Source organism: Clytia hemisphaerica, unplaced genomic scaffold, assembly GCF_902728285.1.
Source record: "Clytia hemisphaerica strain Z4C2 unplaced genomic scaffold, Clytia hemisphaerica genome assembly, whole genome shotgun sequence".
NCBI lineage: Eukaryota > Metazoa > Cnidaria > Hydrozoa > Leptothecata > Clytiidae > Clytia > Clytia hemisphaerica.
The window spans coordinates 276,267-298,536 of NW_027104192.1; the positions used below are offsets into that span (position 1 = coordinate 276,267).

Sequence of the window (22,270 nt, forward strand, 5' to 3'; positions counted from 1 at the left end):
TTCTTTCTTCTTTCTTTCTTTCTTTGTTTATTTTTCTCTTTCTTTCTTTTTGTTATGTTTAGAGATTTCAATTTCGAATGTTTGAAATATTCGAATTTCGAATGTTTACATAAATCGGTGCCGTGTGTATTTTTGTTATTGTTTTTCATAATGGTAGCCAAAGAAGTGGAGAGTATTGAGGGTCGAGACCACTGACCTTTATATACCCTGGACCAAGCTTCTCAATCCCAGCCAAGGAAAATCTTTGATCGGAGTTTTTTGAAAATTGGTACCCTAATGTCGGCACTACTCGATAGCGGTGTAAATGCATCGAGAGCGCTAGGTCTACTTTTCCTCAATTTCTTTTGATGATGTAGCGGCGTTAGACGTTAATTTTTAGCATTGCAATGGCTTCTCCTTGGGTACCAATTCTAAAAAAACTCCAATCAAAGATGGCAGATATTGCTTGGTCCAGGGTTATATAAAGGTCAGTGGTCGAGACAAACCTGGACAAACTAGTTTATTTGATAGTTCTTTATTTTTTTTTGGAATTTGTTCTTATTTTAAATCACTGCTGAATTCTTTTATTATTGATATTTTACAGATTTTTATTGTGGAGAAAGAAAGCTAACGATTGTATCAGAACATTTATTGAAAGAAAATATGTTCAACATTTAATATTTTTGATTTGATTTGTTCAGAATGCAATCTCCAATAAAAATAATCTGAATTTTCATTGTATGATAAATAGGAAATAGTTGCAAAATAAAAATAAACAAGTCAGTCAATGGCTTTTTATTACCTAACCCTCTGTTCAACACCCATCATGATCCATCCAAGACTTTGTATAATCTAGTATTTTTTCTTTTACAGTGTTAAAAATAATATATAGAATGGGAAATGAAATGTCCAAATTGTGACCGAGAAAAAGGGAATCTTAACTCAAAGAATTGGGAAAGACATGTATCTAGCTGTCAAGTCAAGTCAAGTCAGGACGCAAAAGAAAGAATAGAATAGACCCCCCATCAAGGTCAATTCGAGAAATGTTTCAGAAAATAGCTAAACCTAATGATTTTGAAGACAGGAAAGATGATATTGACTTCACGTGATATCAAAAGAAAAAAATAACGATGCTGATAACATAAAAGAATTGATGGAAGATGTAATAGATGAGGTTTGCAAAAACACCTTAGAAGTCATTGAAACAATTGACACTATAGAGCTCACAGATGATCATGACCAAGGTACTAAAAGGGGTGGTCCCCTAAAAAAATCCCAGAAAAAAATTGTACCAAGTACTAAAAAAGTGTAGTGGTCCCAGATTTTTTTCAAATTAACGAAAATCATTATTACCCCATGGGTTACTACACTGAACATGTACCCCCCCCCTCCCCTGATCTACTACCTGTTTTACACTTAGCAAGTAAGGTCAACCAGTCAGTTTAAAGCAAAAAGAAAACCTTGGTGTTACTTTACCACTGATCTGCAAAGTCCAGGCGAACAATTTTAAGAATACTGTTACAATGAATATCTATTGAGAGGATGAGAAAATAAAAATATTGAGTCATGAATCACGAGTCAGAAATCTCGAGTTGTGAGTGAGAAATCTCAAGTTGTGAGTCAGAAATCTCGAGTTGTGAGTCAGAAATCTCGAGTCGCGAGTCAGAAATCTCGAGTCACGAGTCAGAAATCTCGAGTCGTGAGTCAGAAATCTCGAGTGATGAGCTAGAAATCTTGAGTGATGAGTCAGAAATCTCGAGTCAGTAAAAAGACCAAAAAATGAAAAGTTTCTTAGCTAAATCTAAATTTACGTCACCGAAAGTAACTATTGGTATGGATGCCAAGTTATGTTTTTATGGCAGAAAACATAACATAGTATAATTGCGACCCCCAAACTCTTTTACATATCACTGCTTCAGGTCTTGTCTTGGAGATCAAAATGAAAATAAAACTTTCCAAAAACCATAAAGAATGGAAGGAATAAAAATGAAATAAATAAATTTGAGTATCATACCACCAACTTATGCCACTCAGCTATTTGTCTTTGTGGAGATTCAAGCATTTCATTGAAATGTTGGATTTCATGAGGTGTCACTTGTCTGGTATTGCTATGGTTACCAAGTACAACATTTGCAATCTTTTCCTGTTTGATCTTTGAATCGTAACGTATAATATCAAAGACAAAGACCAGGCTTCGCATACTTTGGTTATCAATTGGAAACACTAATCTTTCGTTGAAAACAGGACATATTGTCTTTTTGATGACTCTTGTCCTCCGTTTATCCAGCACTGTATTGTTTCTCATCAGACTGATTTTAACAAAATGATCTGGGGATGAAAAAAATGAAATAGTTACAATTTTCATCTTTATAGGGGTGAAACGTCACTTTAAAAAGTCATCTGAGGCGGCGGTTACACGTAGCCGGGGTGAATTTCCTAGCCGGGGTGAATTTCACTCCGGTCTATAAAGAAAACACTGTTTCTGTATACACGTATTTAGGCGGGGTGAAGCCGTTTTTAAGCGGGTTGAACTCACCCCGGGGTTGAGATCTTCATTTTTTTCTTCTTTATTATCACCTTCATTTTTAGAATTTTTTTAAAGATTTTTTTATTTCAAATTGTTCCACTCACAAATATCTCTCTAACGATACCAAATTTATAAAGATTGAAGAATTTCTTCAAAAGTTATAGGTAAAAGAAAAAAGAGTGCACACTTATCGTGGACAGACTTTACGTTTTCACGCTGGGGTGAAAATAAGTTAAAATTTTCACCCCGAACTGAAAAAAAGGGTTTTCACCCCGCCTTTCGCCGACGTGTATCCCAAAATGATTTTCACCCCGGGGTGAATTATTTTTCCATTTCACCTCGGGGTGAATTTCAACCCGGCTACGTGTAACCACCGCCTGAAATTGGGCTTTTTTCATACTGGGGGGGGGGTAGAAAATTTGCAAAAAGGAACCTGGAAAAATTCTTTTCATGACTTAAAGTGAAGGGAGGACGAACTAATATCAGTCCTTTATCCCCTGGAAAGTTTAAGAATAATTTTTTACCCCCTGGAAACACAAATAAACACTTCTTTACACCTCCTAGAAATTCTTCTCGAATTACCCCCTTGGAAATGTTTATCACTATCAGCCCCTCTGTATGGTTATAAAATGGAATGGCCCGTAGAAGTTATTGCAAAAAATATTGTTTTGACCGCTTTAAATATTGATAACTTCCACTTCAAATTATTCAAATTAGACTGAAAATTTTGCCCACCATAAGTAAAATTCCTTGAATATTGAGAAAGGCGGTATTGATGGGAATGATCAATAATGGGTAGGTAAATTATGAACTTGATTAGTGCTGGATTTGAGTATTTATCGATAAACTACAATTGCACATTTTAAACGAAACCTATCCTTTAGAAATATTGAGAACTTTAAGTTTCAGAAAAGGCAATACTAGGGTTGTGAATGGGTTGGATAAAAACTATGATTTTATTGATATCTGCCCAGGGATTATAATTTTAAAGGTTTTGTACTTCAATAAGAGTGATATCTTTGCTTACTCATCAATTTTAATTTTTTCAGGTTGAATTGACATAGATATGAAGCAAGATTGATCAGAACAAGGAAAATAAAAACAGTTTGTTGTTTATTAAAAAAAAGCACAACATAACAATAAGGAGACACTGTCCTGATATGAGACATGTGTCTGGTATGAAACAGGAACACTTATGTAAAACTAAAACCTTTATTAAAAATGTTTGACTATTTTTTAATTTCAATGAATAGGAGAGTAATGCACTACAGAAAAAAAAACGTAAGCTTGTGTAGGCTTATCAAGCTGTTTTTAAAGAGCTCTATCATTTGATTGATATAAGCCTTTTTAATCTGTTAATTAATGCATAGAAAAAGTGAATATTGGCATTCAAAAACCATTAATTGATAAGAGAAATGGATCAATGAGAGTACAAGTGGGCTAAGCGTGTTTGACTAATTCTCATAAATATGCTATGAAAAAAGATGGACGAGTTACCACCTCTAATCCTGCAACATTTCACTGTTTTCTTACGTGACATTTTGTCTTTTTTGCAAAACATTTTAAACTGTTATACTTAAAATTGATTTATAAAACCCTTATGTTTATATATTATCATTGAAAACAACTGCTTATAGAGATACATTACAGACGGCAGACAGCTATTTAAACTGATTTAAAGGAAATCACAAATTAAATAGTTTTCCTTCTGGAAACAAGATAACAAGTGATACGGAAATTGATATGATTAAGGAGTGATTATCCTGTATAAAACTTAACAACATCTCAGTCGATTTATCTGTTTTCATAGATAATAATAACATGATTGAAAACTGTTTTGTTTGTAAATAAAAACTCAAAAATATTCCTCCTTAAAACCAAAAACAGGCTACTTCATAGATTTTAAACAAAAAGAAATGGCCAAAGTCTATGACAAAAAACATTGCTAAGACTATTTTTGTATTGTAAGGGAAAACCACTTAAAACTCACTGAAAGAATGCATACATACCTGGAGCATGACTACTGCCCTCTCCATGGTATGGCAAACCACTTGCTTTGAGTACAACAATGCACATTCTTGAAACAGCAGGTTGATAACATAGAGATACCAGCAAACTACCCATATCAGTATCCTAAAATAAATCAAGTGTTAGATCATGTTATGTAAATCGAAGACCCAAAATGTTTGACTTTACACCGAAGAAAAACCTGGAGAAAAGAACTTCTTCTAAAATAAAAACAGAACAAAAATTATTGATCATTAATAGGCATCCTCATAACTTATTGCCATGTTTTCTTTGTTACATTATTAGTAGTGTAAACTGGTGGCAATTACAGAGAACTTTTTCCATATAACAACTTTTTACACGGATATCTAAATATGATACAAAAAATAAAATCTTACCACATTAGTTCGACGTACATTGAGATGCTTTGTAATTGCTTCACCTTCTAGAGAGACTTCGTCTAACAAAATAACACTATCCGCAACAAACTCACTTCTTGAAAAACGATCATAATCCAAAATAACAAATTTGATTGCTGAACTACAAAGTTTGTTGATTGGACAGCCATAGAATGTACATGAATTTTCTTTAGGATAGCTTAAAATTTCTAATTTAAAAGCACCAAGGTTCTTGGAAACTTCTGTCAGTGGCATAGCATGAGCATTTTGTGGATACAAATAGACTTTCACAAAGGGAACAGAAATACCAGTTTCTCTGGATAATGGTAAATCAATGAAGTCCAGAATCTAAAAACAAAAATGGAAGCTATAATCTGAAAGTTTGAGACAATGGAAAAATTGTAAAGCAATCGCTGGAAATCAAAAAAAAAAACACAAAGAGCAAAGCCCTACTTATTAAAAGTTACAGGATAAATATGAAATCTTAAATTATATATACAGTACCTTTATTGTTAGTTCTTTTTGATTTTGAGTATCATAAACCAAAGAAAATTTGATTTTTCCACTGGCACAATAAGATATTCGTTTATTTTGTTTAGGGTGACTTTGCAAAAATTGAGAATTTGTAGCTTTCCGCACAGCATTCCTCCATAAACCGTCAGCATTAATGTCTTTTGAAGCAAAAACACTTTTGGCGGGTAGTGATATAGATTTTGACAAAGCCATTTTCTTTGGAAACTCAGAAGCACCATGGTTAGATGATAACGGTGAAAGTGGAGTTAATGGTGATAAAGGTGTCATTGGTGTCATTGGTGTTGTGGGTGTTGTAGGAGTGGTTACATCTATATTTTCTTGCTCTTTGACAGATAAAAAATGTCGTTCTATTGTGCTCCCCATAGATTTTCGTCTCTCATCCTCAAAATTTGACACAGAAACTTGAGGTAATTTCAAAGTGAGTTTTGGTTTGTGGTGTGAATTATAAGATGAGCTAATAGCACTATTTGTCTTTACCCTTTGATAACCAAGAGGCACTTGTTTACTGCGATACCAATAAAATATTATAACAATTATTGCAAGAATCAGCACAGTAATACTCAAACTAATAACAATTTTTTCTGATGTATTATCATCATTATGAGTTGGAAGTGTATTCTTAAGTTCAAATCTTTGATGATGACTTTCATTCTTTTGCAGATATGACATAACTTTTTTTAGTCTGAAAAATGAATTTGAAAGATATTAATATATAAAGTTATTAATTTAGTCTTATATGCAAGTGCATAATTTAAATATTTTTCAAAACACTTTGTCAATTTTTTTCGTAGTTTTAAACCCTCATAGTGCATTTTCTCTTCCCTCCATCTTTGGAGTGCACTTTTAGAAACTGTAACCTTGTCAGAATCTTGACCGAAAAAACCCACTAAAGGGGCCAATCCATATTCATTTGACAACACATAACATCAAATTTATGTTATGGTGTGGTAGGGGTGTAATTTCCAGTAATTCATTGACGTTGCCTCCGTATGGTGTATGATGCTTGTTTTTGCAGATTTTCACCATTCTGACCAACCATTCCATATAAGCCTAATTCACAACAGGCAAGAAGGAAGTTTGACTCATAGCTTATGCCCTGATTTGGTTCTTTTAATTATCTGGATCTATTACAGTACTTTCATCCCAGAAAACTAGAGTTTGATTGTTGTTGTTTTTTCAGTAATCTAAAGTATATAATCCAAGTTGATGTGAAATCCCATGCATTACATATCTATCATTATTGAGAAGATAACACCAACTCGATGTTATGTGTTGTCAAATATGGAAGGGTTTCCTATACAGGATACATCAAAATGCAGAAAAAGGAAAACAACATACAGCGCCTAGATTAGGCCCTAGTACAACCAAAGCAAGAAAAATGGCTGATGTATGGAAGAAAAAATCTCAGCTCTAGTTTCAGAAAAATCACCCTTACTCTATTTATTCTATATAGAAAGAAGTTAGTAAGGGCGAGTTTTTCAGGCTTCCCAAAGTGCATTGTAAGGGTTGAACTGAGAAAGTGTACACTATAAGTGTGTAAAACCAGTACAGTAAAACTGAGAAAAACCAGAGAAAAACAAAAATTTTGGAAAATCTGTCCACGGTATGGATGGCCAGATCAGAACCCAAACATTTTTGGGCCAAATAGCAAAATATACTTCAGGCCCGAACATTGATGTTTCATAACATAGCTGACAACTTCGCCTCACCAAAATGCGAATGCGGGAGAGCTCCAAGTCAGAAAAATTTCCCCAATTAATAATAATCCAATTTTTCAAAATCAGAAAATCAGGAAATCAGGGATTTTTTGTTCTGATGTTCCAAAATCAAGAAGATTTGCCTGTTCGTTCTTTCAAAACCTGTTTTGTAACCTTTTTCAGGAAATCAGAAAATTTTTGGAAATGCGAGAGAAGAAAATCCCAGAAATTTGGCAGAGATTTGGCAGAATTTTTTTCATGCCGGAGAAATTGTTGGCATGTGAGAGCTGGTGAGAGTCTCCCACTCAATGATGCAGGAGAGTTGACAGCTACGTATGATGTTTGAGCCACAAAATTCTAGCTAGATTTTCACCCCCGAAAACCTGGCCGGAACCGGAACATGTGCCCGAACAACCTTGATTGAACATGTGGGAACCAATTTCATATGTTTGGGATTTTTTCAAGCCAAAAAATGCCAAAAGTTGACCTATCCACAAGCCCTGATGTCCACCAGCAACCAGTCACCAGACAAGTTCGTACAAGTTCAAGGATCAGGAGGAAGAAAACAAAGATTATTACCATCACCTGTCAAACAAAAAATTCCAACATAGCTAGAAAACGAATGAAAAAAATCTCTTACCAAAATTGGCAATCAGCATCAGCAATTCATTGAGAGAAATGTAGTGAGGAAAATGAAATGAGGCGAATAGAAATTTAAATATCCCCTGTCCAGTCCACTGTTCCATGCAGCTTTTCCCGAGGCCAAAGAGCATGTGTGAAGAAAAAAACAGCTAGAGTTTTAAGCTTTGTGATACGACGTCCCTGATCTTGAGACGTAGCTTTGTTTTTTCGGAAAAGCGTCTCAAAATTTATCAATTTTCAAAGACGTCCTCTACTGTAAAAAGTCAATGCCCGGTAGAAAAGTTTCCTCGATTTGGCGGAGAGGGCGGTATCCGCCCCACAAGGTAGGTCGAAGGTAGTAAAGGGGCGGGGCACTCGATTTAAAAACGGCCGTACCCCGCCGGCAACCGTATTTATTGTGGGGGGCGTACGAGGGTCCTGGACACCGAAATACCGACAGTTTTTCACAAAATTACCGCAATACCGACACATTTTTTACGAAATACCGACACCGACATTTTTTTCAAGCTGTCGACAAAAGATGAATAGTATTTCCAAGATTTTGCTTATTAATATTATCATGTTTTTTTCAAAATTCTAATATGACATATCACATAGGAGGGATTTCTGAGAAATAATCCTTGATTTTAGCACCGTTTCTTTGACGTTTCGAGAAAAATTACCGTATCACCGATTGAAAATTTAACATTTTCCGTCACCGAAAAGCATCTCAAACACCGAAATACCGACATATTTTTTGTTAATCACCGAAATACCGACGCAAAAAAAGGTCAATACCGACACACCAGCAAACTGGTACGCCCCCCTTTATTTGACCCAAAATTAGATCTTTGTTTTGATACAGATTACGTTTTATAATCGTCTAAAGTTAGGTCACAATTTCTCAATAGATGGCATGGAAAATACGAAAATGTTACCGTTTTGTCGATTTGCAGCAACATTATTAATCATAAATTTAAATACTGAAAATGTTTTATGAAAAAGTATCAAGTTCTATCGAAACAAAAATAATTTGGTCAATTTCTTTTCATTTCCATTTATATATATTATATATGTATCATTTTATCACATCCTCTGCTCAATTTTTTCAATGTAATCCACATAATTTACCAAAATGTACTATGTAAAAATAAAAAAGCTCCTCATATCTTGCAAAACGAAAGATACTCGAGACAACCCATCATCAAATCAAAAAATGTTTGTTTAATAGGAAATTGTAGGCCTTAACCTCGTTCCCTGTGTATTATCAGCTTTTTGATGCCTACTGATAGCGCTAGATATTCTCTGGCGTCGATCAGTAAAGTAAATAAAGTCTGGGATATACATGGGAACGAGGTTGTGCAGGCCTATGGATAATTAGTTGTATACAAACCCACAATTAGGGGGCACCCCTATGACTGTGACACAGAACCGCTTTGACCCCAGGCCCCATCGGAAAAATTGGCCAAAATTCTATCCTCCGGTGGGAAAGTACCCTGGAATTTCAACCCCACTGGGAAATTGACTTATTGATTTCATCCCACTCGGAATTCAATGTTTAAAAATTGCACTCCAAAACCATATCCCACTGGATTTTTTAACCATGGAAACATAGAATTGCTATCTCCATTGGGATGTCAATAGGAATCTTTACCACCCCCTTTCTAGGGTCGATGGTGTAAGGCTAGAACATAAGAAATCGGCAAAAATCAGTCAATTGTATATCCCAGGGAGGGGGTACTTGGGCAAATAGAGGTCCAAAGTCCCGCTAAGGATCGGAAAAATCAGAAAATCAAATTTCAGTACCACTAAGGGTCCTAGAAATAGGAAAATTTCAACATTTTACCCCCGGAAAGATTGAAATTTGGCCAAATTTGTCCCTATAAGGGTCGTAAAATTCACAAAATTTTCCTTTGTTTTCTCCTTTTTAGTCCCGCACCGGTAAGAGTCCGAGGTATGAAAGTTGGGCAGCACGCCCACCGTCAGCTCGCAACCCTAGTATCCCCCTCCGGGTTATATATTAGTTGATAACAACAATTCCTTGCTATGATGAGGCTGGTAAGCTTCTATTTATATGGCCATTTCCTCAACAAAAAAAACAACTAAAATACAATACTTTCCAATTTACATAATTTTTATACAGAGTTATAATTTTTCACAAAATATTTACAAATGTTAAATAATAATAAAATTTTCATGAAAGTGTGGATGTGTACGTATATAAATGTTTGAACCCAAACTCGAGCCTAGCCCCCTAGCTCACTTTGTAAAAAATCATTTCATTCCATCAGTAAGATCAAAAAGTGGGAAGTGGGTCTCGGTACGAGATTGGTTCAAACCGTGAAATTTATATATAAGGCGAGACCAATTTAATTTGTTGTTCTACGGGCCCGACCGACCCTATTTTTTCTAAAATCAAAAAAATAATAATATTGAATTTCCACTACAATATATTTTACACACTAGTTATTTGTAAGAATCAAATTTGAATTAAGCTGAAAATTAATTCAAGAAATTGAAAAATTTAGAAAATCAAGCATTCCATACACTAAGATTTTATCATGATATTCATCGAAGATAAAAAAAGTGAAATTTTGATCCAAATATTTTTTGAAAAACATTTTCGATACTTTACCAATCCTGATAAATGAAAAATTTATTTTTATTTTACCGACCGACCTACCCATATTTTGCTGACGATCTGCCCGTAGAACAACAAATTATATTGGTCTCGCCTAAGCGATGGTGAAAATAAACAGGTAAATTAACTTACAAAAAAGTGCATTTTTAGGATACAAGAACAGTTCGAATCCTGGTAGACGAAGTGCACATTCTATCAAATCCAAACCTCTCCTCCCACTTTTACAATTTAATGTTTATTTGGGAAAAAGACCTAATTTGGTCACCTCTCAGCCTTTTAGAACGTGCAGGAGGGCTTAAAAGCTACAAAAAAGATGTGAAAATTCGAAACTCATTATATTAAACATATTTTTCATCATGCTTCAGGATTATCTTGCCCCTTTTCTTTTGCTTCCAAAAATTCTTTGGTTTTTCGTTCGTCAACTTTTTCCTGAAGATATTCTTTCTTCATAGTTTTCTCTGTTTTCTCGGTAATCCCTCGGTCATATTTGTGCTTCCAGTAGCGCCATATATTCGTGTCGAAACCTTTGAAATAAAGACAGTTATAGTTCTCCGGTTTGTACAGGTTTACATTATCTAGGGTAAATCACCCCAACCCCTCTGGGCCAGCAATAAGTAGCATTTTTCGATCTGGAAGAGCCCAATTTCGGAAATCAGAACTTCACGTGACGCTAAAACGAATATGCAGAAAGGTCATGCATTTTTGATAACGAAAGGAATTTGCAATAACGAGATTCTTGACATATGTCGATTTGGGAACAAGTAAATAAATACCTTTCTTGTTGGCTCTAAACAGCAGGAGAAAGATGAATCCAAAAACCAAAACAGTGAACGGGAAAATCATTATACACACCATGATAAAGAAAGAAGCTGGCTCTTCACGTGCTGTAAAAGAAAAAAGAGAGTTGTAGTAAGGTGAAACGGGAAAATAAAGACTTCCCTCACATCTCCGCCATAGAAATTCATATTCTACAATCATCACTGCATTAATATTTGGCAGTAAACACTGCTGTTTTTCCATCTCTTTACATTCCTCTGGTTACAAAAAGTGTAAAAAAGAGAAAAGTTTATAATCAGCGCTGCCAGTATCCTTCTTCTATATTTGGCTTCAACCCTATTCACACTAGGCTTTTAAGGGTGGTTCAAAACTAGGGGGCTGTTCCTGTACCACCCCTTAACTTTTGATCTACAATCAGCGAGGAAAAACTTGGCACAAAAGGGAAATTCACCGGGGTGTTTTGAAACCAAAATCGATTTGTAAGTGCTCTAAAGTAGGTTCGAAGGGTAGAGTTTTAACTCTGAGTTTTAACGCTAGACTTATGGCTTAGGACCTTAGGATCTGAGGATCCAAAAGTTCAAAAATGGTCCAGTAGGGCTTGAAATATAGCCTAGAAACCAATAAATCCCTCCCAGATCGAAATGATCGATGAAATCAAGTTGAAGGCCTGAAATTGAAATTCTTGCTCGAGCTTCAATTTTCGAAAAATGGTAAATTTGCCAAAAGTGCCAATATATTATGGCACTGATTGTAGTGGGTCTTTTTGAATGAAATTTGGCACTCATCATGCCCAAAGTGAGCATAAACCGAAAATTTCCTTTGTTCTTATAAATAGCTATTGTATTCTAACAAAGGCTTTAGAAAATAGTTATTCTGAAGCTAAACAAAAGTTTCATGTCAAAAGCTCTATTATTTCAGGAGCTATTAACATTACTAGCATTATTAGCTTTACCTCCGAAGAGAAACAGCTTCCCCCTGGTACGAATAAGGGTTAACAAAAAATATTTCATTTGTGCACAGCCTTACTCTCGGGTACCTAATAGCCGGGGGGTTTGCAATAAGCAGGGGGGGGTTGGAAACAATCTCAAAACTTAATAAGCAGGGGGGGGGGCTTGGAATAAAAATGTTCTGGGTGGAAAATTTTTGAATAGGAGGCTAATACACCAGAATTAGGACAAAAAAGGGAACTTTCAAAAACATTTTCCCAAAAATCATTAAGCAGTGGGGGTTGGAATAAGAATGTCCTGGGTGGAAAATTTTTGAAAAATTAATTAGCGGGGGGGGGGGGGACGGCTATTAGGTACCTGAGAGTAATCAGGTAATTAGGTCCCCTCTCCCCAATTATAAAAAATTTGAAGATTTTCCACCCTCCCCCTGTTTATTAGGCATCTGAGATTACTTAAACCAGCCCTCTCCGTGCCCAACCCTATATTAGTCGGTCATATATATAGGATTCATTTAACAACCATTAACAACGTCTGACCATGGATTTAATATGTTCTATATTAAGCTCTATATTCAATCCATGGTCTAACTTACGAATGACAACTGGAGGATCTTCACGCCAGTACCAAACATCAAACTTCAATTTATCATATTTGAAACTGAAGTCTCGAAAAGCTGCCAAGAAATCCGAAGGGAAATCGAAAGTCCATTTGTTAAAGATGATGGTAAAATTGAAATCGTATGAATGGATGGTTTTGTTGCTGAAAAGAGACGGAGAATGAACACCTTAACCTCGTAAATCTTTTTTCTGTTTTCATGTCTTTTTTGCCCTCTTTACCAATGTTTTTCATCAAAAACATTCAAAAAATATTCCATTCCATTGGATTCCATTTATAAAGTTACAAGATAAAATACTTAACTTAAGGGAAAAAAATTGGCGGGAATTTAATTTGGTGGATGGCCGAAAAAGTTTTTTCATAGGGAATTTATTTTAGTGGATCAGAGAAAAAGCTAATTTTGGCGGGAATTTAATTTGGCCGATGACGGATTTTTATATCCAAAATTAGGGTGAAAACATTCATTCTTTTAGAGGAGAAATTGTGAAAAATCGAACATGAAGTGAATAAAAATTAATTTGGCGGGAATCTATTGCCGGATGGCCGAAAAAATTAAATTTGACGAGAACTTAAAGGGACATAACAGTACTTGCGAAATTTGTAAACAAACTGTATGCAGCGGATACAAAATCAAAACAAATGTCACATGTCAAAATAAAAAATCAAACCAAATATGCCTAATTTTCATTGTTCAATTGTTTTACAAGTTTGTTTTGGACACGTGATTTTAATTGTTCTCTTTAATGACACGTGGTTCACGCAATGTTTACATTTTACTACTTTAATGTCCCTTTTTAATTTGGCGGATTCCAGACAAATCCGCCAAAAAATTTCTTTCCTTAAGGTACAATCAGTCACAAAATACTTGGCACAAAAGGGAAATTCACCGGGGTGTTTTGAAACCACAATCGATTTGTAAGTGCTCTAAAATAGGTTCGAAGGGTAGAGTTTTAAAGACTTAGGACCTTAGGATCTGAGAACCCAAAAGTTCAAAAAAGGTCCAGTAGGGCTTGAAATATAGCCTAGAAACCAATAAATCCCTCCCAGATCGAAATAAACGATGTAATCAAGTTGAAGGCCTGAAATTGACATTCTCACTCGAACTTCAATTTTTGGAAAATGGTAAATTAGCCAAAAGTGCAAATATATTATGGCACGGATTGTAGCTTCCTTCACAGCACATTCAGACTGGAGATGTGGACTTGACAGGGTCGATTTTTGGTCATTTTTGCCACATTTCAGGGTTGAAATGGGGGGAAGATTTTTCGTTCTGAAAGGGTCCCAAATTTATCAAATATTCATATCTGACAGGGTTCACTTTTCAAACTCCAGCGGCACGTCCCCGTCGGTCATCAAGGTCAGTGCCCCCCCCCGGGTCTAACATAGTGGTTTTGATATGTACTTCGTAATTTGAAAAATTATACTTACTGTCCGTAAGTCAGATTAGTTGCATATCCCATTCCCAATGGAAATGCCACGTACTGAATTAAAAAAAAGAAAAAAGTATGTGATTCGATGATCAATATCAAGGTGTGAGGTATGAGGACTTATATAAGTCAACAAGCACCATACACGAATCCCTATTTGGACGTAGGGTGCTATGGTAAATCCTTTGTATGGTGTAACTTAAGCCACACGAGAGTGAAAGAAATTCGACAAATAACATTATACATTTAAGCATCTAGGTGATTTTTATAATTATGTAAGACGCAATTTTGATTATGCACAACCCCTAATTAAGGCTCCTAACGAACGAACGAACGAACGAACGAACGAACGAACGAACGAACGAACGAACGAACGAACGAACGAACGAACGAACGAACGAACGAACGAACGAACGAACGAACGAACGAACGAACGAACGAACGAACGAACGAACGAACGAACGAACGAACGAACGAACGAACGAACGAACGAACGAACGAACGAACGAACGAACGAACGAACGAACGAACGTAAGAAAATACTTACGCGGTACCAGGTTTTGATGGTTGGAAGCCAAACATCTTCAGGTTTCAGGTATTCAATTTTCTCTTTGGCAGGTAGCTGGAGTGAAAAAGAATGAGTGAAAGACCTTTTGGCGTTTTTGACTGTTAACAAGACTAGAATTTATTCTATTTAATGCCAGTCTTTTTAGGGTTATTCATCTAAAGTATATTTTATTACATGAGTTAAAATAAAATCTACAATACACCTGCATTGCCTGAAGATTGCGCCAACATGAAACACCTTGTAGCAATTTGTAGATTCGTTCTTTGTATCTTGATATTTCGCTCGAACTTTTTCGAATTTTCTTGAACTTTATGATTCTATTTATTCCACTGTATTTTATTACATGAAAAAGTCTGGAAATCAAATGTTCGTTGGAAGGATGATTTATTGAGTGGAATTGAAGTTTGAATTTGAAAATGAAGATGAAAAATGAAGAAAGAAGATTCTTCCTGCTTGACCAAAAAGTGTAAGCGTTATAATTTCTTTTTTCTTTCTTCAAAATACCTTGTAAACTTTTGGTAGTGTAAGAAAAAGACTGGGTTAGATTTTTTCAGGGAGGTTTGACATCAAAATATCTCAAGTTATTGCATTCTTTTCCTCGTAGACATAAAGAATTTTGACATTATTCCTTCCTAGCAAACTCTAACCAAGTCTCCCAACACTTCAAGAGTTGATTATTCCGAAAGGAGAACTACAACTTCACTTTTTTGGTAAAGTAGGAAAAAATTTTCTTTCTTCAGTTTTCATTTTAACATCCTCAAAAAGGAGGATTTAGATAATCTACTCAAAAGTATCCTTTCAACGAAGTGTTATTTTTGATTTAGCTTACCGGACAAGAGAGAGGCGAGTCTCCATATTCTGAGTACGAACATTTCCAAACATCTTTAAGCCATGGATAATCGTTAGAGACTCGATCACGCGTAGCCTTTGCAAATTCACTCGTCACGTTATCATATTCCCACAGACCTCGAAAATACTCGATAACCTCAGTATATGGAATGACACACTGATTGTTGACTATACGCGCACTAGTCCCAGCGTAATGGCACAAGTACTCGTCTGAAATTGATAAAAGTGAAAATTATGTTAAGGCCGGTCTCCACTTGCGCGCGATACAATCGCACTTTTTGGCTTCAATTCTAATTGCTTGGAAAAAAGATTACGTCGTAAAAATGTAGCGCGCACTTCATTTTTCTTTTGACCAATAGCGTGGAAGCTTTGCTCGAAAAAGTGAGATTGGAGCGCGCGCAAGTGGAGACCGGCCTGTACGCACTTGACATTCTTGATATTCATGACGTCATGTTTTTATACGGTAGCACCTAGACGATCCTATCGGCTACACAAGAATACTATAATAAACAAGGGATGAATTTGAAAAAGGTGGTTAGCCCGGAGGCGGAGTAAGCAGTGGCGGAGGTATTTACGGTGTTACAGTGTTCCAAACTCTACCGCAACATTTTTCCCGTAAACCGCCCTAACGCCCTGACTCTGCCTATATATTTTCCCGCGTTTACTGACCCTCTAACGGACGTCCAGGTAACACCCAAAAGAGCCCGAGTGCTGCCACCAGTTTTATTGTTTGAATTTAGATTCAGCAGCATCACCCGGTCTTTATTGGGTGCTTCCGTACAAAATTACGACATGAATATCACGAGGATCACTTATAAGGATATCCAGGCTTAAATTTAAAAAAAGATAATGTATCCCGAGCATGGGTCGAGCTTCTATTCGCGAGCTTCATATATTTAAATTTACGAGATCGCGCATATGGAAACTGCACCATAACGTTAGTCTGAATCGCAGACCTCTATAGATATACTTCCTATAAGAAACTTTTTTCGCTAGAGGATGAGCAGAAGCTTAATGGCACTCAGATGGTGAAATTTTCATCCGACACGCTAAAGCTCTGAAGTTCGGGAAAATTTTCAACATCTGGAAGGTTTACATTACGGAATTTTGCGAGACCGCGTCAAGAATTTTGCAGCGGGAGGTCTGGTAACCCAGCCCTCGTTTTCGGGGATTGGCGAGTCAAACCGAAATATCTATAGGTTTACGCACAAGGGCTGTTGAACCCGACTGATGGTGCGGCACATCAAAGGCCGACTATCATTCCTCTCCGATGGGAAATTGGCCCGCTTCTTTAGAGCTTTAGCGCGGGCGGCCGCCAATCCGCAATCGGAATATCAGATAAAGCAGAAGCCTGCTATACCGTAAGCATAGCATAGAATACTCCAGACTCAATGGACTTTTTTTATAAGAACAAACTATATATGAGAGCATAAGGCTTTGATGGCCAAAATATCAAAAACAAGTTAAGAACATCAAGGCTTTGCAGACTCTAAAATACTTAATTTCTTAAGAAATTGCATACGAATAATATTTTAGTCTGTTAACTCGAAAAGTTAAGAATATCTGATAATATTTTTGGACGTTCTAATAAAACAAGCTAGATGCTGAATGGACCTACCTGATGATGAAAGTTAGATAGCAATGCGAGGAGAAAAAAATCAGTCAGAAAATATATCGTCTAGCGAAAATGCATAACGCAATAAATTCATCATTGATTGTTGATGGGGGGAGAGGGAAGGGTTGTAGGGAAAAATTAATAGAAAGTTCTGGTCGCAAAAATCAGTTTTATTGACAATTGAATTATGCTTGATGGTGAGCATTGTTATCAATAATGTTTTTGTGTGAAGAACATAGAAATACAAGGAAAACATATAATGAAAATCTGCAAAGACGGCGATTTCCGGCATTTTCAACCGGAAAAAATTTTTTCTCAAAAATCGAACTCGGCCATGTTTTGAGCATTGCAAATACGCATCTTTCTGCAAAAAATCAGAAAAAGCTTTTCCGGCATATTTCTGGCATTTTCGGCCGGGAAAAAATATTTTTCGAAAATCGGGCTCCGTCACATTTTAGGTATTGTCATTTTGCATCAGTGTGCAAAATTTCATGAAAAAATATAAAGTACAGCTCGAGAAATTCAAGAAATACCGTTTTTCCGGCGAAAATAGGCTGTTCCGTTCCGGCGATTTTTTAGAAAGTTCCGGCTCCAAAAATCACTTTTATTGACAATTAAACCATGCTTGATGGTGGGCATTGCTATCAATAATGTTTTTGAGTGAAAAAACAACGAAATATAAGGAAAAGTCCGATGAAAATCTGCAAAAACGGCGATTTCCGGAATATTTCCGGCATTTTCAGCCGGAATAGAATTTTTCTCAAAAATTGGACTAGGCTATATTTTAGACATTGTTAATACGCATCTTTGTGCAAAAAATCAGAAAAAACTAATGATGAAATCTCGAGAAAATGCCAAAAAACCGTTTTTTCCGGCATATTTCCGGCATTTTCGGCCGGAAAAGTACGTTAATTGAAAATCAGGCTCTGTCATATTTTAGGTATTGCCATTTTGCATCAGTGTGCAAAATTTCATGAAAAAATATAAAGTACAGCTCGAGAAATTCAAGAAATGCCGTTTTTCCGGCGAAAATAGGCTGTTCCGGCGATTTTTAGAAAGTTCCGGCTTCAAAAATCAATTTCATTGACAATTAAACCATGCTTGATGGTGGGCATTGCTACAAATAATGTTTTTGTGTGAAAAAACAACGAAATATAAGGAAAAAGTCCAATGAAAATCTGCAAAAACGGCGATTTCCGGGATATTTCCGGTATTTTCAGCCGGAATAGAATTTTTCTCAAAAATCGGACTACTTTTAGGCATTGCTAATACGCATCTTTGTGCAAAAAATCAGAAAAAACTAATGATGAAATCTCGAGAAAATGCCAAAAAACCGGTTTTTCCGGCATATTTCCGGCATTTTCGGCCGGAAATGAATTTTTTTCGAAAATCGGACTCCGTCACATTTTGGGCATTACCATTTTGCATCTTTGTGCCAAAAATTAGGAAAAACTAATGAGCCAATCCCGAGAAAAGCTAGTAACGAACGGACGAACGAACGGACGAACGAACAGAGGTTAATTTATAGGACCTACAGCCCACCGGGGTAGGTCCAAAAAGTAAACCTTATCGGGGAAAACTTCGTCGGGGAAAATTTTCGTCGGGGAAAAATTCGTCACTTGCTGGTAGTTGGTAAACGCATTAAGGCCGGGGAAAATTTTCGTTGGGGAAAATATTCGTCACTTGTCCAAAATTTCGTCACTTTTCCCCGACGAAGTTTTCCCCGATAAGGTATTTTGCAAATCAAAACGAGGTTTACCAATAACCCAGAAGCGATCTTTATTGACTTTGTCGGTTTCATCTTGAGACAAAATCTCCCATTCCAAATTCATGCTGATATTTAACATGGTATCGGTGACCATGGCATCTTCCAAATAAAAAGGGTCGTGGTCAACCGACTCATCAGTCTTCTCTTTAAACCACGTGGTATGAAGACGAACTGGAACTGTCCCATCGTCCCTAAAAGAGACACAAAAAATGATTACCTCATTACACGAATATTACTAGTCAAGTATTCAACGGCCTTGAAATTAACACGCAAAAAATTAACACGAATTTTATTTGCTTTTTCAAGGACACCACGGCTGGTTTTAATTAAGGTTTTGAAATTTTTCAATTTGTGTTAATAAAATGACTACTTTAATCGTAGAAATTTTAGCGAGGATAATTTTAGCGTATATTAGCGTATATTTCAAATCTTTTTTTGTTGAGACGATCGAGACTTTTGTTTTCTTTACAATACAAGCTTGTGAGAATCTTCGAACTTTTTTACCATTTAATTTCAATAACTACTAACCTCTGGATTTTCGTGGCGAACTAATACAGTTGGCTCTCTCTGATTCGATATTCAAAGGACCAAACATTTTAATCGAATTAGAGAAAAAGATTCGAATTACAGAGAGTAATTTAAAGGACTTTTTATCTGAGGGGACGAATATCTATTTTGATACGAATCACAGAAAGAGTTGACTGTACAGGTGTAACTCGAGTATTTACCTTATTACACGAATATTACTACTTTAATCGTAGAAATTTTATGCGGTACATATTCCAGCCGCGGCTTTCTTATACTATGGTTTCATGTATGAAATAAAGGTCCGAACCAAACGATTTGAATTCAAAATTTTCTTCAACCAAGGGGGGGGGGGGGGTGAATGAAAAAGTACGTACTCGCCATGGGTATAGCCATTTGCGTACGCTTGCGTACAGGGGGGGGGGGGTACTCAATTTTTCGACATTTTAGTGCGTACGTACTATGTGGACGGCCCCTAGGGTCTTAGGAAAGTTTTTTTTCATTTTCCAGGTAGTAGCTATCAGTGGGAAAAAGATTGATTAAAGTTCGATCACCCTAGCTTTAAGGGATGAAGATGAATTTCCCCAAGGCATTTTTTTGCATATTTTGACATTTTACAATGAGCCCTCTTGATCATTACAAAGAAAATAAACACACAAGCTTTTTTGTATACTAAGCTCTCTTACCCTAATTCTTCAAGCACTTCGAGTTGGGTTATGTATCCCGTATTTAAGACAAGTCGGTGAAGCTGAAATGTAGAAAGAAAAGTTCAATTTAGAGTAGAGACCATCGAGTTTCATACCAAAGGCTAGTGGCGAATTTTCAATCTGTCACATACGAGAAAAGGTCAATCCTTGAAATTTGTGCCGCATTCAGATGAATGATCGAATCCTGCATGTTTTTTTTCACACATAACATTTTTCAGATTCTGACGGCAACCCAGCGTTTGCATGAGAACAACATGGATAGTACAACTTATGTAGAAAATAAGTGGCTTCAAATTCTAGTTTTCACTAATTATGGCGAATTTCAACTTTTCTAAATTTGCCACCACCGAAATTTCAATACTTGGGTGTTTCCGTCTAAAGCATTACGATAAAATTCGTTACGTAATGAAACTTACACCAAACACAAAAAAACTTACAGTGCCCGATCGGTTAACAGGTGGTTCGTTTGTTTTATCCCACAGATCGATATGAGTGAAATTTAATAAACTTGTTCTCAAGAAACTATCACGAGGCGAATCTTTCTCATTGTATTCTGTGTTCCTTGCTTCGATGGTGAAAGGTATAGGTGTATTTTGAGTTCCGTTATTTGTGGTATATGTCCGGTCTTTCCAGTAATCCGGTATGCCACACCATACAAAAGTTACGGAAGCGAGAAAATAGATCAATTTTGCTGACATGGTTGAACAGCTTACCCTGAAGAAAAAAAGGATAAGTATTTATTTTATGTTATACTAACTCGCGCTTACTTTTGCATAGATATCTTATACTGATATATATGATTACTTGACAAAGACAAACGTCGAAATATTGTACACGTGTGTGTTTTTTCTGTGAAGTTATATAAAATCCTAGATAGAGCAGAGCTACTGTGGATTTCCCAAGCAACAGTAGGCCATCTTTCTCGAAAGTAGGTCACAGTAGGTTACAGTTCGGTACCGGCATTGTGTTCGACCAAGCAAAAAAACCTGAATGGCGCGAAGCGACGAAAGCTTGATCGATCAAATTGCCTGCACCGAACTATGGTCTACTTATCAAAAATGTCGAAGTATTTTGATTCAAATAGGGACGGAGCAGCTCTATCTAGTGTCTTATATAAGATGGTTGTGGTGTTATATGCAAGCAAAGAGTACTTTCCATCTTTATTACAAATACCCAAATCACCTAGGCACCAAAAAATAAATTTCTAGGACAAAAAATAGACTTTGTTTAATGAATTTTCAACATCAGAATATGACGGACTAAAAGTAAGTCCATCCCTTTTATAAAGTGTGCATTACCTTAAGATTTTGAGATAAATTTTTGCGAGTACTGTAAAACACCCCTGTAAAACACCCCTGTCTCACAGCCCCGGTGGAGCTTTTTTCCTCAGTGGGGATAAAAATTGCTAATGAGGATAGAAATTCTATTGTTCTAAGGTTAAAATATCCAGTGGGGATGGGTTTGGAGTGCAATTTTAAAACATTGAATTTTGAATGGGGATGAAATCAAAGTCAATTTTCCAGTGGGGCTGAAATTTCAGGGTATTTTCCCACCGGGGATGAATATTTTGCCAAATTTTTCAGTGAGGCTGGGTTTTGGCAGGGGTGTTGTAATTAACAACAAAATACTCCGAAAAATTTTTAAATGAAGATAAAATACTTACCCGAAAGTGTCAATTAAAGTTTAACACTCGCATGTCTGAGACACCATCAACTTCCTCTTCAAACTTTAAAAAAGTGTTGGCTAAGAATTTTTCCTTGTTTTTCCTTTTTCCCCACTGTCAATTCATTATGATGAGACATTATTTATAGACTTGAAAGTATAGAAAATATGACTTCATCTCAATCACTGATTACTCCCTATTTATTTAGAATTTTCAAACTCTAAAAAATTAATTCGATTCAATATTCAAAAGTGCTCAGTTGTATTTGTCCCGTATTTTTTTCTTTGAATAATGTTTTAGTGCGGGGCAACGCTGTACCCAGTTAATGAATACACCTAATAAATTGATTTTTGCAATGGGCTTTTCAAGAAAATATTTTTGTACATTGGGGGAGGGTGGTTGGGA

The 22,270-nt window shown here is 36.1% G+C and overlaps 2 protein-coding genes across 2 annotated transcripts; both read right to left on the bottom strand.

Annotated features, from left to right (window-relative positions):
• Positions 1-1,630: 1,630 nt before the first annotated feature.
• On the bottom strand, positions 1,631-6,118 carry LOC136815130 (synaptotagmin-7-like). The gene is made up of 4 exons (XM_067071573.1): positions 5,416-6,118; positions 4,912-5,259; positions 4,516-4,639; positions 1,631-2,307 (listed from the first exon to the last, which is right to left on the bottom strand). The coding sequence occupies exons 1-4, from the start codon at positions 6,112-6,114 to the stop codon at positions 1,988-1,990; spliced, it is 1,491 nt and encodes a 496-aa protein (XP_066927674.1). The 5' UTR covers positions 6,115-6,118; the 3' UTR covers positions 1,631-1,987.
• Positions 6,119-10,349: 4,231 nt separating this feature from the next.
• Positions 10,350-21,957, bottom strand: LOC136815094 (uncharacterized). Its single transcript, XM_067071532.1, has 10 exons — positions 21,866-21,957; positions 20,640-20,916; positions 20,182-20,243; positions 18,962-19,161; positions 15,568-15,797; positions 14,718-14,792; positions 14,172-14,224; positions 12,721-12,887; positions 11,178-11,288; positions 10,350-10,928 (listed from the first exon to the last, which is right to left on the bottom strand). Exons 2-10 carry the CDS (start codon positions 20,898-20,900, stop codon positions 10,759-10,761), a joined length of 1,329 nt encoding a protein of 442 aa, XP_066927633.1. The 5' UTR covers positions 20,901-20,916; positions 21,866-21,957; the 3' UTR covers positions 10,350-10,758.
• Positions 21,958-22,270: the final 313 nt, after the last annotated feature.